The 25,384-nt window shown below is 42.1% G+C and overlaps 4 protein-coding genes across 5 annotated transcripts; all 4 read left to right on the plus strand.

Annotated features, from left to right (window-relative positions):
- Nucleotides 1-1,398: 1,398 nt before the first annotated feature.
- Nucleotides 1,399-3,075, plus strand: LOC147307749 (tripartite motif-containing protein 16-like). The gene has a single exon (XM_086272991.1). It carries the CDS (start codon nucleotides 1,399-1,401, stop codon nucleotides 3,073-3,075), a length of 1,677 nt encoding a protein of 558 aa, XP_086129117.1.
- A 4,358-nt stretch (nucleotides 3,076-7,433) lies between these two features.
- Nucleotides 7,434-12,780, plus strand: LOC147307750 (uncharacterized). Its single transcript, XM_086273181.1, has 2 exons — nucleotides 7,434-8,517; nucleotides 9,004-12,780. The coding sequence occupies exons 1-2, from the start codon at nucleotides 8,271-8,273 to the stop codon at nucleotides 9,546-9,548; spliced, it is 792 nt and encodes a 263-aa protein (XP_086129307.1). The 5' UTR covers nucleotides 7,434-8,270; the 3' UTR covers nucleotides 9,549-12,780.
- Nucleotides 12,781-15,456: 2,676 nt separating this feature from the next.
- On the plus strand, nucleotides 15,457-17,183 carry LOC147307751 (tripartite motif-containing protein 16-like). 2 transcript variants are annotated; one of them, XM_086273069.1, is made up of 2 exons: nucleotides 15,496-15,792; nucleotides 15,871-17,183. In XM_086273069.1, exons 1-2 carry the CDS (start codon nucleotides 15,496-15,498, stop codon nucleotides 17,167-17,169), a joined length of 1,596 nt encoding a protein of 531 aa, XP_086129195.1. In that variant the 3' UTR covers nucleotides 17,170-17,183. The 2 variants fall into 2 exon arrangements, with proteins under 2 accessions (XP_086129196.1, XP_086129195.1); XM_086273070.1 differs by having other exon boundaries at nucleotides 15,457-17,183.
- Nucleotides 17,184-22,892: 5,709 nt separating this feature from the next.
- LOC147307752 (uncharacterized) lies at nucleotides 22,893-25,028 on the plus strand. The gene is made up of 2 exons (XM_086273154.1): nucleotides 22,893-23,148; nucleotides 23,851-25,028. The coding sequence occupies exons 1-2, from the start codon at nucleotides 22,899-22,901 to the stop codon at nucleotides 24,777-24,779; spliced, it is 1,179 nt and encodes a 392-aa protein (XP_086129280.1). The 5' UTR covers nucleotides 22,893-22,898; the 3' UTR covers nucleotides 24,780-25,028.
- The last annotated feature ends 356 nt before the right edge of the window (nucleotides 25,029-25,384 follow it).

Here is a 25,384-nt window from a genome sequence, read left to right on the forward strand (position 1 = left end):
AAATAACAGTAAATATTAAATACTGAATGTGATTGTGCAGCACGCAAGATTGACATCGCATAATGTGGTTTGAGGTAGCAGCCAAGAAAGGTGTAGCTTGTGTGTGTGAACACCTGTGTGGATGAGTGCTCGTCTATTCAAAAGGCTTCTCCATGTAACGATCTGCTAGAAGGTGTGGGGAGCCATAGCCCCGTCCCCCAGGGCATGAAGCAGGCATGGAGGAGATCCAGGCCCCAGACATCCAGAGGCCCCCAGAGTGCGAGCGCCCAAAGAGGACCACCGGAGGGGCAACCGTGCCACCTTCCTGGGAAGAGCTGAGGAGAACCCCAGATGAGGGGTCACCCAACAGCCACAGAGCAGAAGCCAGAGGGGGCTGCAGTGACGTACACGCGGGCTCTGCAGGCAGTCAGCTGTGCCAGAGTGAATCGAGCCCCCGCAAGGGGCACGACCGAGCCACAGGCACCAGGCCCCACAGAGCAGCCGTACCAGCAGTGAGCTGGTACAGACCTGAGCGCCCAGCGATGTTCCAAGGGGGTGGAGTCTAAGACTAGGCACACACAGACCCAAAACATGCATTCCCACCCTCATGCACACATATACAAATACTCGGCGCTCATCCAACCTGGATACAGACACAAATGGACACTGTACATGTACTGTACAGCACGGCCCCTCCTGAGAACCCTCAATGTCTACATGCATTTAAAACTGAGAGGTGGGCACCGGCGCCAGAGGTGAGGTTGAATACAAAGACTGTCCTCTGGACACCGTATAACATGCCCGATCCCAAGGCCCTATATGTATGTGTTATGAGAGTGTGAGTAATGTGGATGTCTAGGTTGTGGAATAAAATCAGTCTGCTGATAAAACAGTGAGCACAGTGAGAAGATCTTCACTGAGCTGATCCATCTCATCTCATAAAATTGAGGCGCAGGTGACCAGGAGGGGACAGAGGGGGAACGACCTTTTATTGCTTTTTTCTACAACAATTTCTTAGTTCAGCTGCAGTATTTGATATCCTGTAATGACTAAAATGATAATTTAAACTAATTTACATAAAAAGATTGTCTTTTAAATGTTAAGTTTATTTAACAACTTTAAAGGCTGAGCAGTGCTATTTTTAAATGAAAAACTCACAGGCTCACATGTTCCAGGATTGAATTAGTGTCTGATAACCCTCCCTCTTCCTGCTCTCTAACTCAGCACCTCCTCTCTGTCCACATGTTCCCTTGTTCCCTCCCCTTCTGATCTGCAGTTTGAAGATGGGTGCAACCAACATGTGGTGACGTATAAGAGCTGACAGATCCCATTCGCTACAGAAACCTATGTTGTTTAGATCAGAGCAGTTTCAGTTCTGAGGAAGTGAAACTCACACAGTCACTGACACTGTTGGGTGAAATGGCGCAGAAAAGTGTTCAGCTGGACCGAGAAACCTTCTCTTGTTCGATCTGTTTGGATCTACTGAAGAATCCGGTGGCTCTTCCCTGTGGACACAGCTACTGCATGAAGTGTATTGAAAGCTTCTGGGATGAAGAGGAAAAGAAGAAAATCTACAGCTGCCCTCAGTGCAGACAGACTTTCACAGCGAGGCCTGTCCTGGAGAAAAACACCATGTTAGCAGTTTTAGTGGAGCAGCTGAAGAAGACTGGACTCCAAGCTGCTCCTGCTGATCACTGCTATGCTGGACCTGAAGATGTGGCCTGTGATGTCTGCACGGGAAGAAAAATGAAAGCCTTCAAGTCCTGTTTATTCTGTCTGGCATCTTACTGTGAGAAACACCTTCAGACTCATAATATTGTTGCAGTTTCATTAAAGAAACACAAGCTGGTGGAGCCCTCCAAGAAGCTCCAGGAGAACATCTGCTCTCGTCATGATGAGGTGAAGAAGATGTTCTGCCGTACTGATCAGCAGAGTATCTGTTATCTCTGCCCTGTGGATGAACATAAAGGCCACGACACAGTCTCAGCTGCAGCAGAAAGGACTGAGAGGCAGAGAGAGCTGGAGGTGAGTCGACAAAACATCCAGCAGAGAATCCAGGACAGAGAGAAAGATGTGAAGCTGCTTCAACAGGAGGTGGAGGCCATCAATCAGTCTGCTGATCAAACAGTGGAGCACAGTGAGAAGATCTTCACTGAGCTGATCCATCTCATCCAGAAAAGAAGCTCTGATGTGAAGCAGCAGATCAGATCCCAGCAGGAAACTGAAGTGAGTCGAGTCAAAGAGCTTCAGGAGAAGCTGGAGCAGGAGATCACTGAGCTGAAGAGGAAAGATGCTGAGCTGAAGCAGCTCTCACACACAGAGGATCACATCCAGTTTCTACACAACTACCCCTCACTGTCAGCACTCAGTGAGTCTACAGACTCATCCAGCATCAATATCCGTCCTCTGAGCTACTTTGAGGATGTGACAGCAGCTGTGTCAGAGGTCAGAGATAAACTACAGGACATTCTGAGAGAGGAATGGACAAACATCTCACTGACAGTCACTGAAGTGGATGTTTCACTGTCACAACCAGAGCCAAAGACCAGAGCTGGATTCTTAAAATATTCATGTGAAATCACACTGGATCCAAACACAGCAAACAAAAAGCTGTTATTATCAGAGGGGAACAGAAAAGCAACATTTATGAAACAACAACAGTCTTATTCTGATCATCCAGACAGATTCAATGAATGGTCTCAGGTCCTGAGTAGAGAGAGTCTGACTGGACGTTGTTACTGGGAGGTGGAGTGGAGAGGGGGAGGAGTTGATGTAGCAGTCGCATACAAGAATATCAGCAGAAAAGGAGGTGGTAATGAATGTGTTTTTGGATGGAATGACAAATCTTGGTCATTATATTGTGACAACAACAGTTTTACATTTTCGTACAACAACATCCAAACTCCTGTCTCAGGTCCTCGTTCCTCCAGAGTAGGAGTGTACCTGGATCACAGAGCAGGTATTTTGTCCTTCTACAGCGTCTCTGAAACCATGACTCTCCTCCACAGAGTCCAGACCACATTCACTCAGCCGCTCTATGCTGGACTGATGCTTTACTGTTATGGAGACACTGCTGAGTTGATTAAAGTGAAATAGACTGAAGTCTTTCATATTGTTGTAAGTTTAAATCTGTATTTTAGTTCCCTTTTAGTTTCTCTCCATCATTATTGTGGTATTTATGTGCTGCACATAAATCAGATGTCAGTCAAACATTATGGGCAGTACCTCGACATCTTCAACATGTTGTCTTGATGTTTTTACGTTTTATAGGTGGAGCTCTTTCCTGTGTCTGTTCAGCCATGGAGACTATCAATGCTTATGGATATTTTTATTTGAAAAATTTCTCCACATGACAACATAAACTTCTCTATCTTCTAAATGTTTACTGAATATTTTTCTTAGGTATTTGTATGTTGTTGTTTCTCTTCACTGATCTTAACAGAGAAGTCTACAGACCTTCCTTTATCACACAGATTTTATTCTCATTTGTACATTTATAAAGAAAACAATTAATTACAGAGCAATAAGAAATTTTAAGAAAGTGCACTATATCATAATTTATAGTAAAGTGTATTAAAGCATCGTTAGTTAGTCACTTATTTAGTTTGGAGCTGTATCATCTGACACTGTAGAAACATTTCCTCCAGCTTCAGCACAGAATGTTAAAAACAGAACTATTAATGAGAACAAACAGTAGGAACACAGTATCAGCAAACATCATGGCTTAAAATGGAGAGTAAAAATCTAAAAAGAAATAAACAAATTAGTAAAAAGGATTTCCTGTTGACATGTTATTGGTCCTATCTTGTCTGCAGCACCTCCAGGATGCTTCTTATATGTTTCTGGTTATTTTTGCACCAATTTTAGTTTTTGTCAGTAGGAAGTTCAAGTTCAACTCAGTGTGTTTGTTTGTTTTTTTCAAACTGATGCCTGACCTTGAACACCAAACATCTGTCAATAAAGCAATGATATAAAATGCTTATATTAGTACTGAAAAACTGCATATCCACTTTACAAATATAAATAATGATATAAATCCACAGCTGAACTGGAGGAGCAGCTGATCTAGTTCACTCATGTGTTTCTGGACTAAGAGTTGGAGCAAATACCTTATGATTCAGTGATGTTTGTTTTTGTTAAATATTTTGTAGATCCAAGAGTGACTTTGACTCATGATGATGATGTTCCGAATTAAACAAAGTTGGTCACAAATTCTTCAAAGCTGTTTATTAAGAATATATTCACTTGGACTCATGAGACAGGCTTGTGATCCAAGGGAGCCATCAACTGGACAATTACTGACATGACAACAAAAAAGCTAAGTACAGAGGGGGGAACAGAGGTGAAAATACTTGCTTTAAAGGATTGTAATGTTTCCTTTTAAAATAAGTCTCTAAGGTCAGACAAAGGGACAGAAACTCATAGCTTTCTACCAGCCCAATGACAAAACTATAAGTTGTTTTTTAACATCTACTTTTTCATCTATTTGGCAGTCACAGTGAAAAGTATAAACATTGGCACGCTTTGTCTTGTGATTCTGCTGTTCGTAAAAAATGACCATGCGCAAAGTACCAGACTTTAAGGCTTTGACTTGATGCCAATGGCCTGAGGAGGACAGTATTACCCTTGGACATGTGTAGTCTGCCGTCTACTCAATAGAAGAAGAAGAAGCGCGGAAATGGCACAACTGTCTTCAGTTTCTGGGAGAGTTTAACAATGAGAGACTGATGATGCAGAAGAAATCTCCGTGGTTAAAAACATTAAAAACAGTCGTCCAGGATGATGAGATCCGCCACTGGCTCAGACTGCTGTATATCAGCCGGAGACCCGAGATGAAGTCACGCAGCAGGTATGTAAAACTGTGATGTTCTCAATGAACTAACACAGGAACGATCTGAGCTCAGTCTGTAAGCTAACAGGCTAAAATCAGAGAGCAGCTAATCAAACAAGTGCGTCCGTTTTTTTTAAAGGTCAACTTTTAACAATAGACTTTCATGAGACACATCAAAACCAAACAGGGAGGGAAAGCTTCTGTTTTCTGCACTGTGCCACAGTTCGCTGTCTGCTTCGGTTCACGACGCCTCACTCCGGGGCTACAGACAGTTCTCTGCCGCCTGTGGTGCTCCTCACCTCCGTCTGCACCCACAGACTTCCCGAGGTGGAGGCAGGCCGGCAGGGACTTTGAGAGATGGGCTTTACTTTTAAAAATACCCCTTAATCAGGGTCTAACTCACTAAAAGATGGCCACATGTCTCTCTCCAACTTAATCTCTTTCTTTTAAGTAATTGTTTTTCATTGAAATGAAATTAATTGTTCAATAAAATGATTACATTTATAATTGAATTAAAGTTAAATGAATCAAGGTGATTTTGACTTTGCTAGTTAACAGGAAGAGAAACAAACTTACACAGGATAAAATGAAATTTGGACCCAGCAGAAAAAGTCAGATCACAGACAAACAGAAACATTCCTCTTTGGCTAAAATAAAATGCAGATTATTGCTCATCTGCAGTTTTAATCATGGTGAATAATTTATGATTCAGCCAAGTAAGATTCTTCTGTGTGGAGGTTTTTCCCCTGTCAAAAGGCATTGACCATTACCTTCATCTAAACATGGAATTTAAGTCATGTAGTTGCCGTTGTTTGTTTTTAAAGAGGTCATAATATTTTTGTGATGGTAGAAATTTATCTTCAAAGTAATAGTTATAAAGTGAATTAATAAGACTTTCCAACAAAGAGAGGGAGTCACATGGTGCTTCTGAAACATTTGTACAAACCTCTCTCACATATGTGAGCAACATGCTCACAGTGTACAGCCCTGCTGACTGAGGCTGCACCTTTACCTGTCTAATCTTTTTCTTTTTACTTTGTTCCTCAAGTCCCACATCAACATGAAGTGTAAGGAGGAGGAAGATCTGGCTGGCCAGCAGGTCTGGAAGCAGGAGAGGAACTTCAATCTGGACCAGGAGGACACAGATCCCCCACAGATCAAAGAGGAACAGGAGGAACTCTGCATCAGTCAAGAGGGAGAACAGCTTGTAGTGAAACACGAGGATGAAGGCATCGTCGTCTGGAGCGGGGAAGAGCGGCTCAGACAGCTGCATAACATCTGGAAACCTGAGAAAGATTTACAGACCAGCGGTAAAACTGTAATCGCTTTTCTGAAGTGTTAACATTAATATTAAACCTACAGTTTGTATCAGTCAGATCTATTTAATGTGTATTCGTGAAAACATGACAGGGAGTTTTAAATGGACTGGTTCTTATATAGCGCTTTTCTACTCAATCTTGAGCACTCAAAGCGCTTTACAAAACTTGTGCATTCACCCACTCACTCCCATTCGCACAAGCACATTTTTCTTAGTGCTTTCTACCAACATTCAGACACACATTCCACAGATCAAAGAGCAACTTGAGGCAACTTGGAGTTAGTATCTTGCCCAAGGATATTTGAAATGCAGACTAGGTGAAGCCGGGAATCGAAGCGATCAGTAGATGATCTGCTCTACCGCCTGAGCTACAGCCACCCCCAATAGTGAAGATTATTTTGAAAAATATCAAGATGTAGATCAGTTTCGAGATCAACTCCAAAATAGATCATCAGTCAGTCAGTAATAAGTGAGTTCTTTTTTGTTTGAAAGGTTTTTTTTACTCTTAATGTTGCTGAAAAATGTCAGAACTCAAGTTCTCATTTGCATCAGAGTGCACAAATAACTTCATTTTTACACACTTTTAATTTCACCTGCAAATGTGAGCAACATGCCCTCATTACAGACTTTAACTAAAACTTTATCTTCTCAGAAGTGTTTTTCTATAATTACATTTTTTTTATTGTTCGTTTAGAAGCAATAGTGGAGAGACTGGCTGACTGCTGCAGAAGAAATCTGCTCTGAGGTTAACAGAACGTCTGATCGTCCAGTATGAGATCAACCTTCAGCAGAGACTGCTGGATATCAGCCGGAAACCCGAGATAAAGTTACGCATAACAGGTAAAACTGCGATGGTCTCAGTGGACTAACACAAGAATACAACTCATGTAGGACCTGATCAGAGCTCAGCTTGTAGGCTAACATACTGAAATCAGGGAGCGGCTAATCACACAAGTGCGTCTCTTTTTTACGGTCAACTTTTAGCATTAAACAAACCTTGAGACCGAGAGAAAGTGCCTTTATAGAAGATTTATTTAGAAGATTAAGATAAAGGAGGCAGGGAGGGAAAGCTTCTGTTTTCTGCACTGTGCCACAGTTCGCTGTCTGCTTCGGCTCTCTGACCCTCACTCCGGGGCTACAGACAGTCCTCTGCCGCCTGTGGTGCTCCTCACCTCCGTCTGCACCCACAGACTTCCCGAGGTGGAGGCAGGCCGGCAGGGACTTTGAGAGATGGGCTTTACTTTCAAAACTACCCCTTAATCAGGGTCTAACCCTACAAGACCATCGTGCCTCCCCCACCATCCTCACCTCATTTTAAAATGTATATTTTTCAACTGAATTATATTTGGGTTCAAGAAAATGATGAAGTTTTTAAAATAACTTTGTAATGTTCTAATAAACAGTCTTAACTCGAACTAAATCAGCTCAAATCTCACAGATGTCAGTGTTATTCACAAAGCATGGAAACATAGTTGTTAGTTTTGAATGCAGCCACAGCAGGCAAACTATGGCTGCATGCTCCAAAGAACAGGAGCACAGTAACTGAACACACTCTTAGCACACTTACATCTGATTTTGGGAACAGTTAACAGATCTGAACCTGATGACCTGAGAGGTTTAACTGGGTCAAAGGTCGAGAGCCAATTGAGAACTGTCCAGTTAAACCAACTAAATGATGAAACCTTTGATTTAAAATGTCATGATCAACAGTATCAAAGGCAGCAATGAGATCAAATAGAACTAAGACTGAAACTCTGAGTCCCTAATAATCTTCAGATCACTGATGACTTTAGTTGGGTTGATTCTGTGCAATGACTGGCTGTGAAACCTGACTGGTACTTATCTGCTATGGCACTGTGAGATTTTCAGTTTAATCTACAACAATGACAAACATTTACTTGCAGCGTGAAGCTGGCAGCAGCTACCTGAATGATTTGTACTCTGAACTTTCCTAATAAGAGTATCAGAGCTCGAGAGTAACTTACACTTTCATTTTTCACATTTGTACAGTTAGTTGTAAATTTCACTCCCATATGAGGACATGCTCAGAGTGGACTATATTTGCTCAGATGTGTTTTCCTGTCATCACATTATTAACCTTTTTCCTCAGTGACCCTTTGTTCCTCAAGATCTCCCCCTAACATGAAGTGTGAGGAAGAGGAGGGCCTGTATGACCAGCAGGTCTCCAACCAGGAGAGGAACTCCAGTCTGGACCAGGAGGGCCCAGATCCTCCACAGATCAAAGAGGAAGAGGAGGAACTCTGCATCAGCGATGACGTAGAAAAGATTGTACTCAAACAGGAGGATGAAGGCCTCATCTGGACTGAAGAAGAGCAGCTCAGACAGCTGGATAACATCTGGAAACCTGAAATGAACTTACACAGCAGGGGTATGTAAAACCGTAATGGTCTTACCTAAAAATTAATATGACTTTAATTCATTCAATAAAGATATTTTGGAAACACATCAGAGTTCTTCAAGGCCAGTGTTTAAATAAACTCAGCTGATTGTTAGTCGAGGTTTTCTGAGAGCTTCGCTGCTTTTTATCCCCATATTTTAATCCTACTTTTAAATTTCCCCTTCTGTCTGATGTTTGTCTTATCATTTACATAAACATCTTTCCAACAGTAATTGGTGGACAAACTGTGATTGGTGCATAGAAATTTACTAACGTGTTAGAAGTGAGTGCATGAAATCTTATTTTAACAGTTTCCAGGTCTGGGTAAATGATATGATGATATTTCGGATGATATTTTGATTAAACTCTGTTGTAGAGTTGGAAATGGACAGCTGTAGACACCACTGCCGAGTAGTCATTCTTGTTATACTTCTATATTTATCTAAGACAAGTAATTTTGTCCATTTGTCACCTCAGCTTTCCCACAACAGCATGAATGTGAGGAGGAACTGGTTTTTGGGGACCAGGAGAGAAACTTCAGCCTCGACCAGGAGGATCCGGAGCTTCCACACATAAAAGAGGAAGAGGAGGAACCTTGCACCAGTCAGGACGTAGATCAGCTTGTAGTGAAGCAGGAGACTGAAGGCATTATTATCTTCATGGTGGCTCCTACTTATGAGGAAAGTGAGCCAGAGCTGGACAGTGAACATCTCCTTTCTTCCAGCTCTCCTGAACCAGAGAGCAGAGATCAGCAAGACAACTTTCCTGTGTCAGAGAGTCAGCGTAAAACTGACACAAGTAAAAAGTTTGTGAAATGTGAGATTTGTGGAAAAACCTTTGAGTACAGATCCAAACTAACGAGACATATGAGGGTTCACACAGGTGAGAAGCCACATTCTTGCAGCACCTGCGGAAAAAGATTCAGCCTGATGATAAACTTGAAAACTCACATGAGAATCCACACAGGTGAGAAGCTTCATTCAGAGGATACAGTTACAAAGACACATGAGGATTCACACTAGTTAAAAGTGGGAGAACTGTCAGATGAAGCAGTCCACTGAGAAGCCAGATCAGAGCAGATCAGATGACCTCCTTCCTTAAAAAACTCTGTATTGTTTATTGTATGTAGGGGTGGGAGATATAGCCTCAAAATAATATTTCAAGAAACTTACATTTAAAAAAAATAATGTACATTTTATCAGCTCGGCAGGCAGCAGCATTTATATGTGTAAGTAAATGATGGATTTTCCATCTTTCTCTTCCAGTGAGCTGCTGTCACTGATGACAGCTTAGCTAATTCAAAGTGTGAAAATGTGGCCACCTCAAGGTGCTTGATATTGTAAGGTAAAGACCCAACAATAATACAATGAAAACAGAGAAAACCCAAACAGTCATATGACCCCCTATTAGCAAGCGTTTTGGCGACAGTGGGAAGGAAAAACTCCTTTTTAACAGGAAGAAACCTCCAGCAGAACCAGGCTCAGGGAGGGACCCCCATCTGCAACAAGGAAAGTTTTAAGTCTAATCTTAAAAGCTGAAGGCTCTGCCTCCCATTCTACCTTTAAATACTCTATGAACAACATTATAGTGCAATGTTAGTGACACGGCATACATGAAATATGAGCACATAAGTATCCTCAGGGGTGTTTTTCCTGGAAGTTTTAAGAAAAGTGTATTACAAGTGCTTACACTCTAGCTTAATATCCAAAATAACCTTGTAATGCGGAGCCTGCACAATTCTGTCATATAAGCAGAGGTGGAAAGTAACGAATTACATTTACTTGCGTTACTGTAATTGAGTAGTTTTTTTGTGTATTTGTACTTTTTAAAGTCATTTTTCAAGTCTGTAATTTTACTTTTACTTAAGTATATTTTTTAAAAAGTATTGTAGTTCGCTACGTTTTCAATCACACCCGTTACTGAGTAAATTAAAAAAACCATTGCACTTCGGAAATACTGCAGGGAATGATGGGTAGTAGAACAAATTGGCGCTAAGGTCACGTTAAAGATGGAGTCTGACATCGGTGTTATGGATCCAGTGAAAAAAGAAGCCCCGTCGAATTCTGCTGACCCTGAACTCGAAGAAACGGATGTGAACCCCTGGCCGTATTTAAGGGACCATTTCGGCTTCAAGTGCAAGAAAGGCAACAGCTTTATTATGCAGTGTAAGCTGTGTTTGCCCAGAGAGACCGAGTTAGCAGCTTTTAAAAATTCCACATCAAACCTGCGCAAGCATGTGGAGGTAAGTTAAATACAACTCGTACCGTTATGGTAGCAAAAAGGCTGTGTTCAAATTAATCACATTAAGTTAAGACATCTGTGAAGAACACAGATAACGTTGGTTGGTACTAGCAACTTGCTGTAATCGGGCACGTTGTTGTCCACGCAACTTACATTTTTTTTACTGGGTTGGTAAATTGCCAAAAGAAAATGTGTTTACCTACGTTTTTCCTGTTTGTTAATAATAAGAATTTATTTAAAAAAATAGTTAAATTAAAGACAGAAGCGGCTACTTTCTTACTTAACCCACATATGTTCACACTGCAGGCAAAAGAATAACAGAGCGCTCACTTACCTTAGATTAGTCAAAGACAGCTGACTTCTGTTACTTGTTAATTAGCACTTGCAACCTCCCGTTAACTAGCCTGTTACTGTCCAATAAAAAAACCCCACGAGGTATATTGGTATAATTTACCAGCGGTAGCTATGTAATGCATTGATGTCTTATTAGGGACATCAAAAAACTTTCTCTCAAACTTAACACTGGCCTGCCTGCCTCAGCTGCCTTCGAGCGTCTCTTTAGCTGTGCTGGACTACTGTTCACTGCAAAGTGAGCAAGGATGAACTCTACTAACTCTGAAAATCAACTGCTCCTCAAAATTAACAGGAAGTTCAGAGAGTAACACTCTAGGATGGATACAAAGGAACTTTAATCTAGAGGTACAGTAGGGCAGGGCCAAGTTTAAAAAATTCAAAAACATTTTTAAAGCAGCTGCCGTTCAGTTCAGTACTTGTTCTCTTATTTGACAGTTTAGAACACATTCTCATGTGAAAGAATGATATGGTTTTGTATTGAAAACACTGTGATACCTGACGGTTTGGTTTGGTTGATTGGTTTGGTGACCATTATCCATTTTCATGTATAGACTTGCAGTTTAACTGCCACTGCACTTTAATTTGTAAAGTTTTTCTTTTCACTAAAAAAGAACTACTTTGAGATTTATATCCCACTGTCCTTTTTTGCACTACTCAGAAGCGGCTGTCCTCCTGCTGACAGAAAAGTAACTATGTAACTTTTACTCTGAGTACATTTTAAATGAGCTACTTTTTACTTTTACTTGAGTACATTTTTAGACAGGTAATTTTACTTGTACTTGAGTAAAATTTCAGCAAAGTAATAGTACTTTTACTTGAGTAAAATATTTTAGTACTCTTTCCACCTCTGCATATAAGGAAAAGAAATTCTACCTGGTTTGTTTCATCTTGGGTCGAGCTTTTTAACCTCCTGCTTTTCCACCGTGTAGCACATCAGTAATTTCCATCCACTGACTGCTCTTGCTGTTATATGAAATGTAACTCGCGAGTGCTCCAGTGATGCATGGTTGAATCATTTGTTTACCTTTGGGTCGCACATCACTGCTGCTAGTATCTCCTGCTCACGTGCCTTCACAGCCCGGTTGTACTCAAGTGTGTTTTTGCTTAAAGTGTTGTAACAGGTTTGCTTTTTTCACTTTCAGTGGGAAAAGTTTTCTTGCATATTTTGCGAACATTCAGCTACCAAACTGTGACTGGAGCCCGACATATGGCTCTGGCTGTGAGACATGACTGGGGTTGACTCATTGGGGTGAATGCAAACACATGATGTTCCTCTAAACACACTTTTTTGTAAACATTTATACCAGTATTATTGCAGATCATATGATATGTCACAGCCCTAATTCTGTTTGTTGCATATTCCATTAAAACCTGTAATGAAGATGAAACACGTATTTACATTCATTTGATGTGATATTTGTATCGTGTTGAGCTGTGGAGGTGACAAAAAAGTTGCTGAGATGTTTTATTTTTTTGTTTAGTGGAGAGGTTTTACTCCACAGAGTCAAAGCTGGAAAGAAACACACATGAGACCAAACATTTTGTGATTTAATCTTGATTTTCATGAAGACTGAATTTCAGCATGTGCTCATCCTGTTGATTCGTATGTTGGTGTTGGTTATGTGTCTTAAAAGTGAAATAAAGATTTCTTTAAAACTTCTTGTGGCTATTTTTTTAAGGCACAATCTTTACAACATGAAACAACGTCTGTGAAGCACATTTTGTACAGTGGGCAGGGAGACTTGCCCATCACTGTGGTGGTGGGGTGGATGAGATTTGCCTGCGGTCACTTAAGGCTCTGTATGTTGTGGGTCTGTCCTGGTTGTCCTGCTCAAACATTGTATGGAAGTTGAGGTCAGTGCCTTCAGACCGGCCAACTATGGTGGTAATCATGGTCCCCTGTTTTATGAAGGGAGTGTAGAGGGTATGTTTGCACTTCAGGCCTCCCTAGGAAGGTCTATATCTGTAGTCACTTTCACTGTTTTCTTATTGCTGTTTCAAATTGTTGTTTCTGTTTGTAGCCTTTTTATTGAAGGATTTTGGTTTATATTATTAATATGTGCATTTGTTGTTATTAATAATATTTGCTTCACTCTCCATTTGATGTGTTTTTGGTATGTTTTACTTTTAATTGTTCTATGATTATGTTTATGTGGGGTTTATAATTATATTTAAGTTCTGGGTTTTTTTATGAATAAAAGTGACTTAACTTGTCAGAGATATGAGACTTTGGGCATTTCCCCTTCTGTCTTATTCTCAGTGTCTTGTCTCCATGTTTATTTACCTCTGTGTTGCTATCTTTGTGTCTCTGTCTCTTTCTCTTCCCCTGTTCAGTGGGATTTAAGACTTCCAACAAATAATTTCAAAGGGTCAATTAAATTTTAATAAAACCATTTTACTCAACACTGCACTCGAATTTTAGCATTTTTTTTTACTCAGTCATAAAAAGATTCATCTTAAAATATGTTTTAGAGACATTTTTATTACTTTTTTCTTTCTTTCTTTTCTTGTTGTTGTCCCGTTTCGTTTTTTAGCCATCAGAATTATTGTCTGAAGGCCAAAAAAGATGCCCAACTAACTTAATTTACCAAATGGACCATCACGGCCTTGCCATATTGGTCCATTTGATCAACCTTTGTTATTATTTATTTATTTTAATTTATTTTCAGTTGTTACAGATAGGACAGACATGACTGGGGGATAGGAAGGAAGGAAGGAAGGAAGGAAGGAAGGAAGAAAAGGGGAAGAGGGACAGTGAGAAAGGGCACCTGTTGAGAGAAGAAAATAAGAGAAAACAAGCAAAAAAGAGAGCAACATAATAACACAACACCATTGCAATAATCTAGCTAAGTGTAAATAACAGTAAATATTAAATACTGAATGTGATTGTGCAGCACGCAAGATTGACATCGCATAATGTGGTTTGAGGTAGCAGCCAAGAAAGGTGTAGCTTGTGTGTGTGAACACCTGTGTGGATGAGTGCTCGTCTATTCAAAAGGCTTCTCCATGTAACGATCTGCTAGAAGGTGTGGGGAGCCACAGCCCCGTCCCCCAGGGCATGAAGCAGGCATGGAGGAGATCCAGGCCCCAGACATCCAGAGGCCCCCAGAGTGCGAGCGCCCAAAGAGGACCACCGGAGGTGCAACCGTGCCACCTTCCTGGGAAGAGCTGAGGAGAACCCCAGATGAGGGGTCACCCAACAGCCACAGAGCAGAAGCCAGAGGGGGCGGCAGTGACGTACACGCGGGCTCTGCCGGCAGTCAGCTGTGCCAGAGTGAATCGAGCCCCCGCAAGGGGCCCGACCGAGCCACAGGCACCAGGCCCCACCAAGCAGCCGTACCGGGGAGTAAGCTGGTACAGACCTGAGCGTCCAGCCCTGGACACCAAGAACGCACCGATGTCTGAGGGCATCAGCCACCAGCAGGGAGTGTGGTGAGGGGAAATAAGCCTCCATACCTTGGAGGGCCTGAGATGTTCCAAGGGGGTGGAGTGTAAGACCCGAGCTGACATATAGACACAGACGAATAGGCGCACACAGACCTAAACATGCATTCCCACCCTCATGCACACATATACAAATACTCGGCGCTCATCCAACCTGGATACAGACACAAATGGACACTGTACATGTACTGTACAGCACGGCCCCTCCTGAGAACCCTCAATGTCTACATGCATTTAAAACTGAGAGGTGGGCACCGGCGCCAGAGGTGAGGTTGAATACAAAGACTGTCCTCTGGACACCGTATAACATGCCCGATCCCAAGGCCCTATATGTATGTGTTATGAGAGTGTGAGTAATGTGGATGTCTAGGTTGTGGAATAAAATCAGTCTGCTGATAAAACAGTGAGCACAGTGAGAAGATCTTCACTGAGCTGATCCAGCTCATCTCATAAAATTGAGGCACAGGTGACCAGGAGGGGACAGAGGGGGAACGACCTTTTATTGCTTTTTTCTACAACAATTTCTTAGTTCAGCTGCAGTATTTGATATCCTGTAATGACTAAAATGATAATTTAAACTAATTTACATAAAAAGATTGTCTTTTAAATGTTAAGTTTATTTAACAACTTTAAAGGCTGAGCAGTGCTATTTTTAAATGAAAAACTCACAGGCTCACATGTTCCAGGATTGAATTAGTGTCTGATAACCCTCCCTCTTCCTGCTCTCTAACTCAGCACCTCCTCTCTGTCCACATGTTCCCTTGTTCCCTCCCCTTCTGATCTGCAGTTTGAAGATGGGTGCAACCAACATGTGGTGACGTATAAGAGCTGACAGATCCCATTCGCTACAGAAACCTATGTTGTTTAGATCAGAGCAGTTTCAGTTCTGAGGAAGTGAAACTCACACAGTCACTGACACTGTTGGGTGAAATGGCGCAGAAAAGTGTTCAGCTGGACCGAGAAACCTTCTCTTGTTCGATCTGTTTGGATCTACTGAAGAATCCGGTGACTATTCCCTGTGGACACAGCTACTGCATGAAGTGTATTGAAAGCTTCTGGGATGAAGAGGAAAAGAAGAAAATCTACAGCTGCCCTCAGTGCAGACAGACTTTCACAGCGAGGCCTGTCCTGGAGAAAAACACCATGTTAGCAGTTTTAGTGGAGGAGCTGAAGAAGACTGGACTCCAAGCTGCTCCTGCTGATCACTGCTATGCTGGACCTGAAGATGTGGCCTGTGATGTCTGCACTGGAAGAAAAATAAAAGCCTTCAAGTCCTGTTTAGTCTGTCTGGCATCTTACTGTGAGAAACACCTTCAGCCTCATTATGATGTGGTTCCATTAAAGAAACACAAGCTGGTGGAGCCCTCCAAGAAGCTCCAGGAGAACATCTGCTCTCGTCATGATGAGGTGATGAAGATGTTCTGCCGTACTGATCAGCAGAGTATCTGTTATCTCTGCTCTGTGGATGAACATAAAGGCCACGACACAGTCTCAGCTGCAGCAGAAAGGACTGAGAGGCAGAGAGAGCTGGAGGTGAGTCGACAAAACATCCAGCAGAGAATCCAGGACAGAGAGAAAGATGTGAAGCTGCTTCAACAGGAGGTGGAGGCCATCAATCAGTCTGCTGATCAAACAGTGGAGCACAGTGAGAAGATCTTCACTGAGCTGATCCATCTCATCCAGAAAAGAAGCTCTGATGTGAAGCAGCAGATCAGATCCCAGCAGGAAACTGAAGTGAGTCGAGTCAAAGAGCTTCAGGAGAAGCTGGAGCAGGAGATCACTGAGCTGAAGAGGAAAGATGCTGAGCTGAAGCAGCTCTCACACACAGAGGATCACATCCAGTTTCTACACAACTACCCCTCACTGTCAGCACTCAGTGAGTCTACAGACTCATCCAGCATCAATATCCGTCCTCTGAGCTACTTTGAGGATGTGACAGCAGCTGTGTCAGAGGTCAGAGATAAACTACAGGACATTCTGAGAGAGCAATGGACAAACATCTCACTGACAGTCACTGAAGTGGATGTTTTACTGTCAGATCCACCAGAGCCAAAGACCAGAGCTGGATTCTTAAAATATTCATGTGAAATCACACTGGATCCAAACACAGCAAACACATGGCTGTTATTATCAGAGGGGAACAGAAAAGCAACAAAAATGAATCAACAACAGTCTTATTCTGATCATCCAGACAGATTCAATGAATGGTCTCAGGTCCTGAGTAGAGAGAGTCTGACTGGACGTTGTTACTGGGAGGTGGAGTGGAGAGGGAGAGGAGTTTATGTAGCAGTCGCATACAAGAATATCAGCAGAAAAGGAGGTGATGAATGTGGATTTGGATATAATGACAAATCTTGGTCATTAAATTGTTACAACAACAGATATATATTTTGGTACAACAACATTGAAACTCCTGTCTCAGGTCCTCGTTCCTCCAGAGTAGGAGTGTACCTGGATCACAGAGCAGGTATTTTGTCCTTCTACAGCGTCTCTGAAACCATGACTCTCCTCCACAGAGTCCAGACCACATTCACTCAGCCGCTCTATGCTGGACTGTTGGTTTACTATTATGGAGACACTGCTGAGTTGATTAAAGTGAAATAGACTGAAGTCTTTCATATTGTTGTAAGTTTAAATCTGTATTTTAGTTCCCTTTTAGTTTCTCTCCATCATTATTGTGGTATTTATGTGCTGCACATAAATCAGATGTCAGTCAAACATTATGGGCAGTACCTCGACATCTTCAACATGTTGTCTTGATGTTTTTACGTTTTATAGGTGGAGCTCTTTCCTGTGTCTGTTCAGCCATGGAGACTATCAATGCTTATGGATATTTTTATTTGAAAAATTTCTCCACATGACAACATAAACTTCTCTATCTTCTAAATGTTTACTGAATATTTTTCTTAGGTATTTGTATGTTGTTGTTTCTCTTCACTGATCTTAACAGAGAAGTCTACAGACCTTCCTTTATCACACAGATTTTATTCTCATTTGTACATTTATAAAGAAAACAATTAATCACAGAGCAATAAGAAATTTTAAGAAAGTGCACTATATCATAATTTATAGTAAAGTGTGTTAAAGCATCGTTAGTTAGTCACTTATTTAGTTTGGAGCTGTATCATCTGACACTGTAGAAACATTTCCTCCAGCTTCAGCACAGAATGTTAAAAACAGAACTATTAATGAGAACAAACAGTAGGAACACAGTATCAGCAAACATCATGGCTTAAAATGGAGAGTAAAAATCTAAAAAGAAATAAACAAATTAGTAAAAAGGATTTCCTGTTGACATGTTATTGGTCCTATCTTGTCTGCAGCACCTCCAGGATGCTTCTTATATGTTTCTGGTTATTTTTGCACCAATTTTAGTTTTTGTCAGTAGGAAGTTCAAGTTCAACTCAGTGTGTTTGTTTGTTTTTTTCAAACTGATGCCTGACCTTGAACACCAAACATCTGTCAATAAAGCAATGATATAAAATGCTTATATTAGTACTGAAAAACTGCATATCCACTTTACAAATATAAATAATGATATAAATCCACAGCTGAACTGGAGGAGCAGCTGATCTAGTTCACTCGTGTTTCTGGACTAAGAGTTGGAGCAAATACCTTATGATTCAGTGATGTTTGTTTTTGTTAAATATTTTGTAGATCCAAGAGTGAGTTTGACTCATGATGATGATGTTCCGAATTAAACAAAGTTGGTCACAAATTCTTCAAAGCTGTTTATTAAGAATATATTCACTTGGACTCATGAGACAGGCTTGTGATCCAAGGGAGCCATCAACTGGACAATTACTGACATGACAACAAAAAAGCTAAGTACAGAGGGGGGAACAGAGGTGAAAATACTTGCTTTAAAGGATTGTAATGTTTCCTTTTAAAATAAGTCTCTAAGGTCAGACAAAGGGACAGAAACTCATAGCTTTCTACCAGCCCAATGACAAAACTATAAGTTGTTTTTTAAACCGTGTCTGCCGTCTATCGTGATGGGAAATGTGCGATCGTTGGCAAGTAAAATCGACGAGCTCTCAGCACTGGTACGGAGTCAGAGGGAATACCGAGAGTGTAGCCTGATGTGTTTCACCGAATCATGGCTGCACCAGGTCATTCCCGATGAGAATGCTTCCGTGGAAGGCTTCCACACTGTTCGGGCGGACAGGGACAGCATCGCTAGCGGTAAGCGTAAAGGAGGTGGGCTTGCTGTTTTAGTTAACAACCGGTGGTGTAACCCTGCCAACATAACAATCAAAGAAAGGATTTGTTGCCCGGACACTGAACTGTGTGCTGTTGGACTCAGGCCGTATTATTTACCCAGGGAATTCTCTCACGTCATCTTGGTGGCTGTTTATGTTCCCCCCTCTGCTAACCCCACAGCTGCATGTGACACTATCCACTCTGCCATAGCTCGGCTACAGACTCAGCACCCGAGTGCCTTTATTGTGATCTCGGGTGACTTCAACCATGTATCACTGGACAATACACTACCAACATTCAAACAATATGTGGACTGTCCCACCAGGGGAGAGAAAACTTTAGACTTACTGTATGCTAACGTCAAGGATGCATACAGCTCCTCCTCCCTCCCCCCACTTGGTAGGTCAGATCATAACCTGATTCACCTCACCCCCCGCTATGTGCCAATTGTGAGGAGGGAACCTGTGACCACCAGGACTGTCAGGAGGTGGTCAGAGGAGGCAATAGCGGAACTACAGGGCTGTTTCGAGGTGACCGACTGGGAAACACTCTGTGAGCCTCACGCCGAGGACATCAATGGGCTTACTGAGTGTATCACAGACTACATAACTTTCTGCACCGACTCCATTGTTCCAGCTCAGACTGTTCATTGTTACCCAAATAACAAGCCGTGGGTGACTAAGGACATCAAAGCCCTCCTCAACAACAAGAAGAGGGCTTTCAGAGGGGGCAACAAAGAGGAGGTGAGGAAGGTCCAGGTGTTACTAAAGGACAAGATCAGAGAGGCTAAGGACAATTACAGGAGGAAGCTGGAGTGGAAACTCCAGCAGAACAGCATGAGAGAGGTGTGGAGGGGCATGAAGACCATCACTGGATTCAGGCCAACCAACAGCAGGGGAGCTGAGGGAGGTGAGAATAGAGCCGACGAGTTGAATCTGTTTTTCAATAGATTCGACACCACAGTGTCTGCTCCCACCCCCACAACCTCACCTGCAGTCAGCCTGGAATCCAGAGCCACACCACTGTGCCAGCCTCTCTCTTCACATGTTGCCTCCTGTGAGATTCCTGACACCCCTCCCCCACCCATCACCTTCACTCAATACCAGGTTGAGATGCAAATGAGGAGACTTCACTCAGGCAAGTCTGCTGGACCAGACGGAGTGAGTCCCCTTGTCCTCAAGGCCTGTGCCCCCCAGCTGTGTGGAGTCTTTCATAAACTGTTTATGCTGAGTCTGAGTCTGCAGAGGGTCCCGGTGATGTGGAAGACATCATGCCTCGTCCCTGTACCAAAGACGCCTCGTCCCAGTGGCCCCCAGGATTACAGGCCCGTGGCACTGACCTCCCACATCATGAAGACCCTGGAAAGGCTCATCCTGGACCAGCTGCGACCCATAGTAAGACCACATCTGGATCCCCTTCAGTTCGCTTATCAGCCTCGTCTCGGAACAGAGGACGCCATCATCTACCTGCTCAATCGTGTCTACACCCATCTGGACCAGCCGGCGAGCACTGTGAGGGTCATGTTTTTTGACTTTTCCAGTGCTTTCAACACCATCAGGCCGACCCTCCTGGGTGATAAGTTAGCAGCGATGCAGGTGGATGCTTCTCTGGTGTCCTGGATTGTTGATTACCTGACAGGAAGACCACAATATGTACGTCTCCCACAGTGTGTGTCTGACAAGGTGATTAGCAACACAGGGGCACCACAGGGGACTGTCCTCTCCCCCTTCCTCTTCACCCTCTACACCACAGACTTCAGCCACTGCACAGAGACCTGCCATCTTCAGAAGTTTTCTGATGACTCTGCGGTGGTTGGATGCATCAGCAGGGATGATGAGACAGAGTACCGGGCTGTGGTCGACTCCTTTGTCACGTGGTGTGAGCAGAATCATCTGCAGCTCAACGTGGCAAAGACCAAGGAACTGATCGTGGACTTCAGGAAGACCAGGAAACACTTGACCCCTGTTTCAATCCAGGGGGTCAGTGTTGACATTGTGGAGGACTATAAATACCTTGGAGTACACATTGACAATAAACTGGACTGGGCTAAAAACACCACAGCACTTTACAGGAAGGGCCAGAGTCGTCTCTATTTTTTGAGGCGACTGAGGTCCTTCAACATCTGCCAGAAAATGCTGAGGATTTTCTATGAGTCTGTGGTGGCCAGTGCGATCCTCTATGCTGTTGCATGCTGGGGGAGCAGGCTGAGGGTCGCAGATGCCAACAGACTTAATAAACTGATCCGTAAGGCCAGCAATGTTGTGGGGATGGAGCTGGACTCCCTCAAGGTGGTGTCGGAGAGGCGGATGCTGTCCAAGATAAAGACAATGTTGGATAACACCTCCCACCCACTCCATGACATGTTGGTCAGTCACAGGAGCTCGTTCAGTGAGAGACTGAGATTACTGAAAAGCACCACTGAACGACACAGGAAATCATTCCTGCCTGTGGCCATCTCCCTGTACAACGCATCCACTTAACACACTGTTTGCTGCTACAACTACACATGTTTCTTTTCCAACTATTTATTTATAAGTGACTTATGTATGTATGTATGTATGTATATATATGTATATATTGTACTATTCTTAGTTAGCGTATTGTCTGTCTTGTCTTAATGTTGGTTTAAAATGGAGCACTGTAACAAAAAATAATTTCCCCCAGGGATCAATAAAGTATTCTGATTCTGATTCTGATTCTGATTAACATCTACTTTTTCATCTATTTGGCAGTCACAGTGAAAAGTATAAACATTGGCACGCTTTGTCTTGTGATTCTGCTGTTCGTAAAAAATGACCATGCGCAAAGTACCAGACTTTAAGGCTTTGACTTGATGCCAATGGCCTGAGGAGGACAGTATTACCCTTGGACATGTGTAGTCTGCCGTCTACTCAATAGAAGAAGAAGAAGCGCGGAAATGGCACAACTGTCTTCAGTTTCTGGGAGAGTTTAACAATGAGAGACTGATGATGCAGAAGAAATCTCCGTGGTTAAAAACATTAAAAACAGTCGTCCAGGATGATGAGATCCGCCACTGGCTCAGACTGCTGTATATCAGCCGGAGACCCGAGATGAAGTCACGCAGCAGGTATGTAAAACTGTGATGTTCTCAATGAACTAACACAGGAACGATCTGAGCTCAGTCTGTAAGCTAACAGGCTAAAATCAGAGAGCAGCTAATCAAACAAGTGCGTCCGTTTTTTTTAAAGGTCAACTTTTAACAATAGACTTTCATGAGACACATCAAAACCAAACAGGGAGGGAAAGCTTCGGTTTTCTGCACTGTGCCACAGTTCGCTGTCTGCTTCGGTTCACGACGCCTCACTCCGGGGCTACAGACAGTTCTCTGCCGCCTGTGGTGCTCCTCACCTCCGTCTGCACCCACAGACTTCCCGAGGTGGAGGCAGGCCGGCAGGGACTTTGAGAGATGGGCTTTACTTTTAAAAATACCCCTTAATCAGGGTCTAACTCACTAAAAGATGGCCACATGTCTCTCTCCAACTTAATCTCTTTCTTTTAAGTAATTGTTTTTCATTGAAATGAAATTAATTGTTCAATAAAATGATTACATTTATAATTGAATTAAAGTTAAATGAATCAAGGTGATTTTGACTTTGCTAGTTAACAGGAAGAGAAACAAACTTACACAGGATAAAATGAAATTTGGACCCAGCAGAAAAAGTCAGATCACAGACAAACAGAAACATTCCTCTTTGGCTAAAATAAAATGCAGATTATTGCTCATCTGCAGTTTTAATCATGGTGAATAATTTATGATTCAGCCAAGTAAGATTCTTCTGTGTGGAGGTTTTTCCCCTGTCAAAAGGCATTGACCATTACCTTCATCTAAACATGGAATTTAAGTCATGTAGTTGCCGTTGTTTGTTTTTAAAGAGGTCATAATATTTTTGTGATGGTAGAAATTTATCTTCAAAGTAATAGTTATAAAGTGAATTAATAAGACTTTCCAACAAAGAGAGGGAGTCACATGGTGCTTCTGAAACATTTGTACAAACCTCTCTCACATATGTGAGCAACATGCTCACAGTGTACAGCCCTGCTGACTGAGGCTGCACCTTTACCTGTCTAATCTTTTTCTTTTTACTTTGTTCCTCAAGTCCCACATCAACATGAAGTGTAAGGAGGAGGAAGATCTGGCTGGCCAGCAGGTCTGGAAGCAGGAGAGGAACTTCAATCTGGACCAGGAGGACACAGATCCCCCACAGATCAAAGAGGAACAGGAGGAACTCTGCATCAGTCAAGAGGGAGAACAGCTTGTAGTGAAACACGAGGATGAAGGCATCGTCGTCTGGAGCGGGGAAGAGCGGCTCAGACAGCTGCATAACATCTGGAAACCTGAGAAAGATTTACAGACCAGCGGTAAAACTGTAATGGCTTTTCTGAAGTGTTAACATTAATATTAAACCTACAGTTTGTATCAGTCAGATCTATTTAATGTGTATTCGTGAAAACATGACAGGGAGTTTTAAATGGACTGGTTCTTATATAGCGCTTTTCTACTCAATCTTGAGCACTCAAAGCGCTTTACAAAACTTGTGCATTCACCCACTCACTCCCATTCGCACAAGCACATTTTTCTTAGTGCTTTCTACCAACATTCAGACACACATTCCACAGATCAAAGAGCAACTTGAGGCAACTTGGAGTTAGTATCTTGCCCAAGGATATTTGAAATGCAGACTAGGTGAAGCCGGGAATCGAAGCGATCAGTAGATGATCTGCTCTACCGCCTGAGCTACAGCCACCCCCAATAGTGAAGATTATTTTGAAAAATATCAAGATGTAGATCAGTTTCGAGATCAACTCCAAAATAGATCATCAGTCAGTCAGTAATAAGTGAGTTCTTTTTTGTTTGAAAGGTTTTTTTTACTCTTAATGTTGCTGAAAAATGTCAGAACTCAAGTTCTCATTTGCATCAGAGTGCACAAATAACTTCATTTTTACACACTTTTAATTTCACCTGCAAATGTGAGCAACATGCCCTCATTACAGACTTTAACTAAAACTTTATCTTCTCAGAAGTGTTTTTCTATAATTACATTTTTTTTATTGTTCGTTTAGACCTCCACCAGCAAACTGCCTGTAAGGAGGAGGAGTTTGTCGCCAATCAGCAGGAGAGGAACTCAAGTCTGGACCAGGAGGACCCAGATCCTCCACAGATTAAAGAGGAACAGGAGGAACTCTGCACCAGTCAGGAGCTGGAGGAGATTGTACTGAAGCAGGAGATCAATAGTTTTATGGTGACTTCTAGTTTTGAGGAAAGTGACCTCAGTGAATCAGAACCAAACGATGACCAGCTCCTTGCTCTTAACTTTCCTGAACCAGAGCTTGAGGAACAGGAAGAAAACCAGCATGTGGACTCGGGATCAACTAGAAATGCGGAGCTGAAGAAAAGGAGACGTCACAAAAACCGAACAGATAAGTCTCGGAGTGAAACTGATACAAGTAAAAAATCTGTAAGCTGTGACACTTGTGGAAAAACTTTTCAGTGTAAATCCAACCTGACGAGACACATGAGAGTTCACACAAGTGAGAAGCCACATTCTTGTAGCACCTGTGGGAAAAGATTCATTTGGAAATCAGGATTGGAAACTCACGTAAGGATCCACACAGGCGAGAAGCCGTATTTTTGCATCACCTGTGGGAAAAGATTTAATAAGAAATCCGGATTTGAAAGTCACGTGAGAATCCACACAGGCGAGAAGCCGTATTTCTGTAGCACATGTGGGAAAAGATTTGGTAAGAAATCAGGACTAGAAACTCATTTGAGAATCCACACCGGTGAGAAAGCGTATTCTTGCAACGTCTGTAGGAAAGAGTTTAGAGACTTGTCGACTATGAAAAGTCACAGAAGGATCCACACAGGTGAGAAACCATATATTTGTAGCTCCTGTGGGGAAAGATTCAGTTGGAAATCAGGACTGAATTTTCATCTAAGGATCCACCTGAGTGACAAACCAAATCACTGCAGCACCCGAGGTAGAAAATGACCTCATGCTCCAAGTCACGGTACATTTCCTGTCCACAGCAGTGAAGGGCACTCTATGTTGTTTGTTCCAGCCCTGACTTTATGTTTCTCTAAGTTTGATATTTTTTTTATTGGTCTTTAAAGGTGACACAAATATTTATTGAACATGGATGCTCTTTTAATATTTACCACAGAAACTTGTATTTCTTCTTCAGTATAGAAGAAAACAAACATGAAAATGAGTTTCATCACTTGTTCCTTGTAACAACCATGATGTGATTCCTTTTTATCAGCCAATAAATAAGTTTTGATACACAGGACTAAAGATTTAAAAAAGTTCAAGACAAGTATACAATTTTTATTTAAATATGTTTTCTTTGTGATTTATGTTAATGAAGGTTATACTTCAGTATGGCTTTGACCTGGTTGTCCTGGTTCTTCTTAGCAACATGTTGCAAGATTTGATTAAATTTTTTGTGACTAATTTTGTGTATTGTGTAATCCCTGCTAAATAAAAGCAGTTAAATGTGCTATATTGGCTCATGATAAGTGTTTATATCATTTTGCCTAAATGCAAGTAAACTCAATGTTTGCCAACTCTGTGTGTGCAGTTTGCTTCATAAGTAC

The sequence above is a fragment of the Aulonocara sp. 'chitande type north' Nkhata Bay genome, linkage group LG18, assembly GCF_057382095.1.
Source record: "Aulonocara sp. 'chitande type north' Nkhata Bay isolate Kocher_YH1m ecotype deep benthic linkage group LG18, A_spYH_male_GT1.1, whole genome shotgun sequence".
NCBI lineage: Eukaryota > Metazoa > Chordata > Actinopteri > Cichliformes > Cichlidae > Aulonocara > Aulonocara sp. 'chitande type north' Nkhata Bay.